We start from the raw sequence: 11,817 nt of genomic DNA on the forward strand, positions 1-11,817 counted from the left end.
TAACTATGCTTTAATCAAGGTCTTTAATTTTGGGAGGCGCTTACAAAACAAGTTTTACTAAATATTGTATAACCGAAAAGAGAGATGTAACTTCCATCATGAATATAGATTAGCAGAAAACCCTACAGATAATAGTGAAATACTGCTACTTCCGGTGGGTGCCAAAGTAAGACCCATAGTCGTTTAAGCCTCCCAGGAATAAGTTGGATACGGCGCCCCTGTATAGAATACAACTGACATAGGAGCAAAGAGCAAGGGAAGCTGGACGTTTTTAAGAATTAGGATCTGTTTCCTCAAAGGTAGGACTGAGAGGACTGGAAGCTGCTGTGGTTTTGCTGCCTATTCCAAAGACTTTTAGAGCGATGGAGTTCCAGTTATCCTACTAATTTATTTACTAAAAGATGCATTCCAATACAGGGGTGTCATATAGGGGGAAAAAGTGATGACAATTCTAAGGGTCCTGACCAGCAGGGGGCCCTCCACAATTTATTTATTTATTGTTCATAGAAATAAAAAAAAATGAATAAAAATCCGGGGCCCTGTCAATTACAAAATTAATTATACTGGGTTTTTGAAGACCGTTTTTAGCAGTAAAAAATTAATGTTCCCACTCCCAGACCAAAAATCACACATCTATATTTGCCCTGAACCCCCCTGGATCTACGTTAAATGGTTCATTGGAGTGCTTGACAGTGATGCATTCAGCTGCAGTCAGTAGAAAATAGGAACGACTTTGGCAGTTACTATGCTGCTAAGAAAAGTTATAAAATCAGGTTTTCAAAAAAAAGAGAGAGATGGAGAGAGAGAAAAAGACAAGTGTCAATTTATATTCCAGTTTTTCTCTAAGAGAGGTGGGCAGACTGTGTGAGATTATCAACCATTTAGCATAATTAGCTTATCTAAAGACTAGTGTTTGCCTCCATTTCACTAGCATTTAATGAATTAAGGAAAAAAATTACCAATATATTCATATATTAAACCTTTCCCTGTTCCTTTTACCACTTAACAACAGATGAGTCAGTCAGCAGCAGCTCTAACCCACGTCCCTCCTGACTTGCCCTCTTCTAAGTGAAAATAAAGCTGCAGTAAGTCACTTTTATAAAAATATATTTTTCCACATATTTGTTAAAACTGTCATTATGTTGTGACAGTATGGTATGAGAGGTAATCTGTGAAAAATCTATTTCTTGTGCCTTTTCCCAGTGCTATCGAGAAACAACCAATCAGTGGCAGGAGAGTTTTAGTGCTGTCAATCACAATCTCATGTGATGCTGCTCATCCTCCCTCCTCTTGCTCTGTGCTATGCTGCAGGTAGCATAGCCTGCTGTGAGTGTTCAGTCTAGTTAGCATAGCTACCAATGACAGCAAATAAACTGCTTTCCTGTAACAATAAGTTGTTTCTCCACCTTTAGCACATTTAGCAGTGAGTGAATGAAGTTGATTAACAACACTAAGACCCTCCTCCTGGTTCTGATTGGTTGTATTTGACCGGAATGTTGCATTACTTTTGCCAGCAATAGTAGTTCAGGAAGGAGATGGAGGAGATTGATTGTTTTCACAGATTATCTGTCTCATAAACTGTCATGACATGGTGACAGCTTTAACAAATATGGAGATAACATATTTTTGTTAAAGTTATATACTGCAGCTTGAATAAAATGCAACTACATAACATTTTATGTTTTAGAAGTCTGGATTGTTTTATGTGTATTTTGCACATTGCTTTTGACTGTTACTAGATTTCTGAGAGACATTTCAGAAATCTAAAACTAAGAAAAAAATTAAGCAACCTACTTGCATATTGTATGTCGACTGTCGCATGTAAAATTCATGAGCAGTAAATATTGTGCTAGTTATCAGTATTGGACCAAAGAAAGCAAGGCAGTTGAAGCCTTTACATTTGTTACGCTTTTTATGGGTCACATTATAGACTCAAAAAATTGTAACAGCAGCTGCGCAGGGAGGGGGGCCCAATCCAATTTTTTGTCACGGGGCCCAAGATTCCTGGCGGCGCCCCTGTTCCAATATAACAGATTTGAAAGCAACTTCAAATAAGCAATCCTAATGATGTGTGCAGTATTAGGTCAAGGAACAACAGGAAAACCTTTTTGCTTTTCTAAATCATCGCAGGTCAGAAGGGATAGATGATTCTTTTGTCCTTCCTGTCTTCCAAAAGGCTTAAAGCAAGGGTGTCCAAAGTCGGTCTACCCATAAATCCGTCCTACCTTGTGGTAATGTGCATGCGCAGGTTGATGCTACGTCACATACTCCTTACTCAGCAGATTTCTTATAAATACATCCTACCGGTGGAAGTTTCGTTTCATGTGTTTTATTTCATCGCAGATTATGGTAAGCTTTATTTAATTTTATACCTGGCTTTCATTAAGCTGCTGTATTACTTCATGGTTTTAGTTTAAATGACAGGCAGCTTGTAAATATATTTATAAATGGCTATAGTTTTCCGTCTGCAATGTCGTCACTGTTAACAAGTTATTATTTGGCAGTTAATCAGTGTGGTAACTTACCAGGTCACAGGTAAGCTGCAACTGTAAGTTATATTTTTTGTCAGCAGTTGTTTTAATAAACTGCTATTTTTTTAAGCCTCCTGATGAGTATCTGATCAGCAGTACAACTGGATTGACACTCACTGCTGTTTTGCCCATAAAGACATTTTTTAAAAGACCTATCTGAACTTTTCCCTGCTGCCAGGAGCATTGATGGCACTACTAATAGGATAAAGTGCAATACTTTAGTGCCATTGTATCACAGTTTTAATCATATTGCTTAATTTTTGTCTTTCTTTTAGGGACTGAGGCTTCTGTGGTGGAGGTGTCTTGTCTTGTGTTTTGTTGAAACACCTTCTTTTGTTTTTGTTTACTGTGTTTTTGTAGTGTCCAGGGTAATCCCTTTTCTTCACTGGATGTTGCCTCTTTCCTCAGTACTTCACCCACTGGTAAGCCTCAGTTTCCTTTGAAATTTAAACATTTTATTAAAATCAATTTTATTAAAAATGCATTCACTGTTTTAAACATTCAATTTCAGGTTATTGTTAATTTAAAAACATATTCAAGTTTAATTTTTTGTAGAACTTCCTGAATCCCGTCTCCTCATTTCCAGCAGAATTTACATGTGTCCTCATTACCATTACATTTTCTTGGACTTATTCCAGGTGGCGTTGTTGGTTTCCAATATTATAAACTTTGATATCCTATATTTGTTTCATAATAAAAATAAAATCCATCCGAGGTTGCCACATAAAAAATAACAAAACATTGCACATTCTGGCTCATGAGATGTCTTCACTGTTTGAAACATAACTATATGATCATTTCATCAATTTAAGGAAACAATGATCAGGTTGAAAAATTTGTCCCCAGGTTCTTCGCTTTGCTACATACAGAAGGTCTTGACCAAATAGTTTTGTGACACGTCCTGTAACGTAACTACGTCTCTCTCTCTCTTTTATAGTAACAAATATAAAACATAATTCATACAGCTAATAGAAGATTTATCGAAAATATATGAAGTCAACAACTTGAAGAAATTTCAAAAATTTTATTGTCATTAATGGGAACACAATTTCTGGTTGCATATATTAAAGCATAGTTATTTCTTGTGATTGTTACAGAGAATCTTGAATTTTTTTCATTGTATGAGAAATACATATTTAGGTAGGTCTTTAACAAAGTTAAGCAAATAAGTATAAGTTGAGTTTCTATCAGATTTAGTGAGTTAATGTTATCTGATGAAATGAAATGCTTTCATTCCCAAAACTCACCAATCCCCTATCACTTAGGAGATGGTTTATAACGACTGCACTGTTCTCCAGTCAGATACGGGTCACATTTCAGCGTGTATTTAGCCTCAACGTTTCCAAACTTTCCTTTGCACATGAAAGTGTGACTGCCAGGGCTCAGGTACTTCTCACAGTGTACGAGAAGGTCGTCATATTTTGGATCTTCATCCCAAACCTCAATCTTCAGAGTCAGCCTTGTGTCAACCTTCATGAGAAAATTTGAATGGAGGATCATTCAGACGCATATGTTCACATTCAAAGTCAAATTATTTAGGTGATATAGAAAATAAAACTGTATTAAACAGTTTTAAAGTTGATAAATGCAGAGTAATGTTAGCCGAAACACAACAGCACAAGATATGAAATACATCAGCTAGGCTGTGTCTGTTTACACAATATATGTGTAAAGTGGTTTCTGTTCAAATATTTTCAGATTTTTTTCTGCTTTTACTTTTATTTGTACTCGACCATAAACACCATGAAATGTGCATGGTCTATTCAAGTAAAACCAAGTACTTTTTCATACAGGTGCTGACCCATTATCCCAAAACATAAAGAGTCTGCAGCCCGGCTTGGATCTAGAAATGGAGTTGATTGTCCATTCCCAAAGTTCAGAATATGCAGTTTATCTGGATTACATATCATTTTATACTTTGATTTGTCTTATTTGATTTTATTTATTTATTTCAAACAGGCTTTTAAAAACAAAAAATAAGCAATCAGTAGGACAGAGAAAGGAATTGGGAGAAAAGTTTTTACTTTGACATTGAAGGTTAATTTTTGGATGGTTGGAAGGTTAATGTTTGGAAAGCCAAGTTTTTATGCTTATGATTTATTTGTAAAAGCAATGAGAGGGTCAGCACTTCCTGTCTCAACAACAGGTTAAGCAGAGCAGTGAGTGTGGGAGCCGCATGTCCACAGACACCCAGCTTGGTTCTGAGAACCGAAACAAGAACAAGTCGGGCCTAAAGGGAGGTGCTCTTTTCTTGTCATTGTGGCTGCTGGTTCATGTGAGCAACAAGTTGAAAAAGTTGATCAATAACTTAACATCATCTAGTTGAAATTGAAACTACAATGCATTTCTGATATTAAATTATATTTGACCCAATACCAAATGTTTGCTAACAAATAGTTTTGGTGGCTCCAAAGAATAGATCAGCTTTCTTTCAAGACTGATGCATAAAAACCCAATTCTCCTCACTGCCGGTAATTTAATTGTAATTTTTGCAAATATAGATGCTGGTATTAGATCTATGAATTCTGCTGCATCAGCAGCATAAATGTATCAGTGTGTCTTTTGTTGAGCTTTTTCAGCTAATCTGTGAAGATGTTTACTGACCTTGCCCAAATTAAACTCAGCGTTCCACCACGGATTATTGGATTCGATCATTTTGGTCCTGTGTTGTATGGAACCATAGAACATCTTGGCATAGCTGTGAACAAAAAGAGGAGCCATATAAAAGGTGTGCTCATCAGGTTCCATAAGGTCTTTGTTTTTTACCTTTGCATCAACCCACCCATCAGTTACTGAAAAATCGTCTCCGTATAGATCCCAGCCTCGAACAATGGTCACTGATAGAGTTCCCCTTGAGGCGTGCAGAGGGCAGCAGTTAGAGGCCACATTAGGAGTATAGCCCACACATTGTGGTTCTTTGGGTGATTTCTTCACAGCATTGTCCTCCAAATACTTCTCAATAGCAGCTTTCATCCCTGCCTTTTGAAGCATGCTTGGCGCAAGCTCATAGAGAGGTCGAAGGGAGTACGAAACAACATCTGGATGTTCTTTCAGGCTCTTTAGCCAGTTCATGTAGCCTATGGAATCATTTTGGGAAATTGAAAACTTCCCCAACCAACCATTTCCTCCTGAAACCTCTGTGAAGTGTCGGTGGAGACCAGAGCGGTAGCCAGTGGCAGGGTCCTTGTTTAGTAGGACACGAATGCAAGACTTCGGGACACTAGAGAGTTTCACCTTCCCCAAGCCAACAGCAACACCCATAGATAAACAGTTGTGGATCTGGGTGAAAGAACAGCACAGAATTTTAAAAAAAAAGCTGCTTTACACCAGACATTTGCATAAAGACCCAGACACAAGCAGAGAAGAATATAGTCATATAGAAATCCTTGGAAGTTACAATGGACAAAACAAACAATCAAAAACAAAAATCACACTTAAAAATACTTAAAGTAGGTTGTTGGAAGTGATGAACTTCATATTTTTGCAGCTTCATGTTTTTGGTAATAATATAAGCAGGGGTGAAAGTAGTTTTAAATTCTTGCCGGTACAATGATTTTAATGAGGTACTATCTGCAAATAAGTATCAAAATACTAATACTAACTGTAGTTTTACTTGAGTAGCTTACATTATTCTTTGTAATATTTCCACCGCAACTAGCATGTATGAACATTGATAAACAATTTTACTGTGTAGCATGTGCAGTAACTTTTTTGTCACTGTCTTTTCTTTTGAACAAATTAGCTACTGATTGCTGCACTTTTGTCAGGTTTTGATTTTGCTTGAATTAAAAATTCACCGTCCGCTGTATTTATTATTCTTATTTTATTTTATTTAAAATTGAGATGTGATTTATTGTTCATCCTGTCCCAGTGCAAGCGGCATTTACCATGCCTCTGTGAACCACCTGTGTAAAATGTTCGTCTGTAAATCAAACCACCAATCCACCAATCCAATCAGTAAGCACCGTCTTTTATAAGTCAATAAGCAGTTGTTGTCGAGGTGTGCTGTGCTGTTTTAACAGAACAAAATAACATGAAACACAACTATACTGAACAAAAACATAAACACCCCATGTCAAATATTGTTGCCATGTGGAGTTAACAACTGTAAATGAGCATTTGCTGACATTTATTGAACAAAAGGAATATTTCTCTTGAGTTGTGTATAATTTTAAATCAAACTTGCTGTCAGTGAGCATTACTCAGTGAGTTGTTTTTGTTTTTACTCAGTGCATGGATGGGGCATGTCCAGTGGGTGGTCAGATAAAATGTGCAACAACTGGACAATCCATGGCCTTGGGACAATTAAAGGCAACCCCAAAATGTCATATTTTATCACAATTTATAATGCCTCAGATTTCGCAAGGTATGCGGGAGCGTGTAATCGGCATGCTGGATGCAAGGATGTCCACCAGAGCTGTAGCTGCATGGCTCAATGTCCGTTATCGGACCATAGGCTGTTTAAGAGTTTCTTTCCAACAAACTGGCACTACTGCAAATCGACCTCATCCTCGTTGGCCACCTGACCACTCCACCACAAGATCGCCACATCCAGCTTGTTCATCTGCGGGATCGGCTAAGACCAGCGACACAAACAGCTGATGAGACTTCGGCTTGCACAACAGACGCATCACACCCTAGACTGTCTGTAACCACTTACGTGAAGCCAACTTGGACAAAATCAAATTCCTCAACCTGACCCCTATTATGTTCAAAGCACTGTCAATCCGCTACAAATGGCCATACCACTATGTTATCAATGCCGATATGAAGATCAGCAATTACTGAAAATATATTTAGAGTTTCTCTATATATTGCATAACCCAAATGTTCATAAACTCTTAAATTTGACATGGGGTGTTTATAATTTTGTTCAGTGTAGATAATCACCATTTCCTTTAATTGGGACATTTTGTAATAAGCAGACAGACGTTATAGGATGCTGAGAAACCTACGAGCGCCTGGAAGGCGGTGGAGGAGAGAAAGAGAGAGAGACAGCTGGAGGGTGACAGGCTCCATCACACAGCACAAACAGTTCAGAAACAATAAGAAATGAGAGAAAAAAAACCTATTTATAAACAGATTAACTTGTGTTTCAAACTACGTATTGCTAGCTAAAACTGCAGCCGTTCTGACTGATAGCCTTATTGTGCAGTTCTCCTGGTACTGCATACCAACTCAGAATCTTTTACCGGTAAGCAGTATCAGACCGTTTCAGCTTACTTACTGGGCATTAGAATCATGGAAGTATCTCATATGGTTGTGTAAAAATCTGTTGTTTTGTGCTTTTTGTTACCTCACTTGAGGTTAACCCATTCAGGGAGGACAAACAGCTTCGTGAAGATGTCAGTCGTCTCAGTCGTCCTCCAAGATTAACCTAAAACAGGTTTGAAGTTCTTTAAAATGCTTCCCTGCAGAAAAATGTCTAACTAATTCACAATGTGTGTGTGTGCCAAAGTTCTCACCAGTCTGAAATAGTGTGTGCCATAGATGTGTATGAACTCTTCGTAGTCATTCTTTGTGGAGTAGTTGTAGTGATTTGGCAGGATGTCCAACTGCTTTTTGAATTTAAAGCTTAAGGGAGGTGTGGTTGATAATATAAATCTAGACACCAAGACAAAATTAGACAATTATTTCAAAAACCATGACCTGTCAGAATGCAATGAGAAAAGTCTAATTTCCATCCTACCCATAACGGTTGCAGGTGACACTGTGTATGCTGAAAGTGTAGCGATCATCTTTGTTCTTTTGTGAAAGGAACTTGTAGGCTTTGGAGTGGGTTCCTCCCACATTGAAGTTGTCAAACAAATACTTATCAATTTCCAATCCAAACTGATGAAATACAGACAACACATGTAGTTTATAAGGTGTTAAACAAGAAGCCATATTTTTCTATCACAATTCTAATAACCACTTACTTCAGTTCTAACTGAATGCAAACTAAAAAGATAACAAATAGCTGTTTCTTGGAAGAGCACATATGAACTGAAATGAAATGATGAAAGAAAATCAAACAGCAAGGTTTTTATCAGGGTTGTGTTTTCAAAACTCAGGGCTGCATTGAAAATATTCTGAAATGTTCAGCTTTGAGATGTTTCTTACTGTCCAATCATTGGTGTCTTGGGATGTGTAAGCCTCAACCAGAAAGCTGTTGGGACATTTTAAAGGAAGTAATTATTATTAAACATCTATACAGTTAGACTCTAAGCAGGTATTAAACACATTTTTCATTAAATCCACACTTCTGTATTACAAAATATTTTTCTTGGTTTGCTGTATTATTCCAATTTTCAATGTTAGGTCTCAATTACTTTTATGTTGAAAATCATCAAAATTAACAGAAATAAATACTTTAAAATTTATATATGTTGAATCATTCTGTATAATATTTTTACTTAGTGATAAAACTTATGAAACAAATGGACTTTTCAATATTATAATTTAGTGAATGGGTCTGTATTTGCCAGTTTTCTTCACTTGGTAAATTTAATCAAAATTTCTAGCTTGTTAATAATTTTACCAATTAATTATTTATAGTTATTCACAGTCAAACTGATACTCATTGTAGCAGGATGGTCCTTGATCACATGTCCCTTTGTGTATGTGAATATATGTGTGTATGTGTGTGTGTCCGTTTAGTGTTGCAAAAAACTGGTTTGAAAAAATTGTCCTGCTAATACATATAAACCCGTATGTGTGTGTGTGTGTGTGTGCGCGTTTGTTTGTAATACCTTGTGGGGACGATTTTCCTGACATATACTACGTTGTGGGGACCAATTGCTCCTTGTGAGGACTGGAGCCTGGTTCCCACAAGGGGAAACCCTGTTTTTGGGTCAGGGGTCAGATTTAGGGCTAAGGTATGAATTGAGTTTTGGTTAGGGTTAGGTATGTGATGGATGGGGTTAGGGTTAGGTATGTGATGGTTAGGGTGTGTGTGTGTGTGTGTGCGTGTGTGTGTTTTAGGACTTCTCACCTGTAAGTCCCCATAAGAAGTGCTGTCTTTGACTAAGTTTAGGACTAAGGAGTGACTTGAATTTAGGTCGGGTTTAGGGTCAGAGTCAGGTTTTTATATGCGCAGACTAAAGATGTTAAGTTGTCCTGCTGCAACAGACAAAGTGAAATGGACATGATGTGTGAACTATGCAATGAACCCCTCTCTCCAAACACAGAAATGGTTTGACTAGAGAGAACATTTTTGACTTCGGTTTACACCATAAAGTATGTGAAGGTGGTTCGACTTAAAAATGAAAGCCTTTCTGCTGCTTCGAAATGCAGTTAAAGTCAATAAGATAATTGTTTAGGTTTTAACTCACAAATTAAAGTTCATGAAGTTGATTTAACAAGAAGAGACATGCCGTCTAAACATTGTTTTTTAATGTCTGTTAGCGCATTAATCTTGGATTGAGTTTTAACTTAATACTGTAATGTAAACCAAATAATCATTTCACAATATGCAAAAAAGAAAACTGCCTTCACCTAATCAAAGAACACACATTTCTGTATTATTTTCACTCACGTTATCAAGTTAAAGTAGCTATGTATTTTACTTTAGAATAATTAACATTCTTGTTTCAATTTGATGAGAACAAAAATTATGATTTGCTTATGAATTTAATAAAAATCACAAATTCTGCTCAAAAACTTTTAGCAGAGAGTTATAACTTATTAAAATGAAAATTTGCCTTAGTAACACAGCAGAGTCAGATCAATGCACACGTCCATCTCAGGATACAAAAACATGCCTCTAAGCATTCTGGGAAATAATTCCCGTTCCTGTGTTTTTGTTCTTTCAGTGTTTTTAGGGCTAACCTATAAACTCAGTTGTTTTTTTCAATTCTTTTAGGATTGACAAAATTAATAAAATGCTAACAGACTTACTACTGTAAGTTTATCTTTCACAAAAGTTATCCAGAACTACCCTTATAAAGCCTATAAGGCCCATGTTTTTGGGCCTTAGTAACACACATATTTATGGCCTTATAAAGCACATAAATATGGGCTTTATAAGGGTTAAGCTGACACATGCAAAAATAAAAAATAACTGAACAGAGATACATTTGTAAAAATGTACATAGAAGTTCAAATGCATATGAATTAAATGTGTAATTGTTTCAATAAATATTAATGCAATTGAAGTATATATATTATTATAAGTAATATTTCAATAAATATTTAAATGTATTTAATACATGGGTAAATATCTCTTTACAGTGCCATTTATTTTAAAGACATAGAACAGTTACCCATAGAATTTGGAGGGTCTTGCTGGCAGATAAAATAAATTCAGGATCTGCTGCTAACACAGGACTTTAATCTGAATTGAATAGAAGTCAGACTTAATGGTTAAATATTGTTTAAGAACTTTGTGATTATTACATACCCATGTATTAAATATAGTTGAACATTTATTGAACCAATTATTTATTTAATTCATACATACATTTGAACTTTTATGTACATTTTTACAGATGCATTTCTGTTCAGTTATTTTTAATTTTAACTCTGCTTCAAACCTCACCACTTATTTTTTATTTTTTTGTTTTGCTTTGGTCTTCATAAAGCTGTTTGTTACCTTAACTGTGAATTTAACTGAGAATAAAAGTGAATTTTATTGATTTAAATAAAAAATACCTTTATTTTAGGTGACCCATGAAGATCAGAATTTCAATATAAATGCACAACACAGTTTTCATATGTTGCTTCCACTTCAGAATTATCCACTGTCTTGGTCTACCACATAACGGTCCAATAAACATACACTGTTGACTGGAACATGTAATTGTAACATGTAAAAAAAATCCTCTAACTGTTAGTTTAATTAAGAATTCAACTAGTACAGTGTTCACAGTCCAGTTTAAATACTCTACCTAGCAGAGGTGTGATAACTGCTGGAGATGTCAGATTTGCATTCACTGCTGGCACTCCAATCCAAAACAGCATATGGAAGCTTAAATTAAGAAAAGTCGCATTATTGTTAATCCCTCAAGTCAGATGTGCAGCTGTTTATTTATGCATCTTTAATTACTTTTTGGAGGGCATGTTTTTGAAGAGGGTTAGAGCAGAGAATACAGCTGTCTCCGGGGCTCAGGTAAGTCTTCACATCAATCACATCAGCTCCTTTTCTCTCCAGTGTGACTATATCAAAACTTTGCCCCACCAGATTGTGTCCTGGTACAAAAGGAGCAGCATCACACTCTCTTTGGGTCCCAATCCGACAGGACAGAACAGAGGAGTGATCTAGGAGGACGCTTAGGAGAAGAAGAGCTGAAGTTGAATCGGGCAGCAT

General features: G+C 36.4%; 1 protein-coding gene across 1 annotated transcript; it reads right to left on the reverse strand.

Moving 5' to 3' along the window:
* Positions 1–3,535: 3,535 nt before the first annotated feature.
* LOC106905771 (perforin-1-like) lies at positions 3,536–11,817 on the reverse strand. The gene is made up of 9 exons (XM_088007683.1): positions 11,557–11,817; positions 11,399–11,478; positions 8,634–8,679; positions 8,221–8,363; positions 7,997–8,135; positions 7,828–7,908; positions 5,314–5,810; positions 5,136–5,229; positions 3,536–4,001 (listed from the first exon to the last, which is right to left on the reverse strand). The coding sequence occupies exons 1-9, from the start codon at positions 11,815–11,817 to the stop codon at positions 3,789–3,791; spliced, it is 1,554 nt and encodes a 517-aa protein (XP_087863809.1). The 3' UTR covers positions 3,536–3,788.

The sequence above is a fragment of the Poecilia mexicana genome, unplaced genomic scaffold (genome assembly GCF_051168715.1).
Source record: "Poecilia mexicana isolate PSO_F unplaced genomic scaffold, ASM5116871v1 scaffold_1, whole genome shotgun sequence".
NCBI classification, from domain to species: Eukaryota; Metazoa; Chordata; class Actinopteri; order Cyprinodontiformes; family Poeciliidae; genus Poecilia; species Poecilia mexicana.

Excerpts from the sequence above, each read along its gene's own strand:
- LOC106905771 (XM_088007683.1), bottom strand. The coding sequence starts at position 11,817 with ATGCTGCCCGATTCAACTTCAGCTCTTCTTCTCCTAAGCGTCCTCCTA. Across the intron at positions 11,479-11,556 it reads AAAAACATGCCCTCCAAAAA|CTTCCATATGCTGTTTTGGA; the intron begins GTAATTAAAGAT and ends TCTTAATTTAAG. Across the intron at positions 5,811-7,827 it reads ATGGGTTAACCTCAAGTGAG|ATCCACAACTGTTTATCTAT; the intron begins GTAACAAAAAGC and ends TCTTTCACCCAG.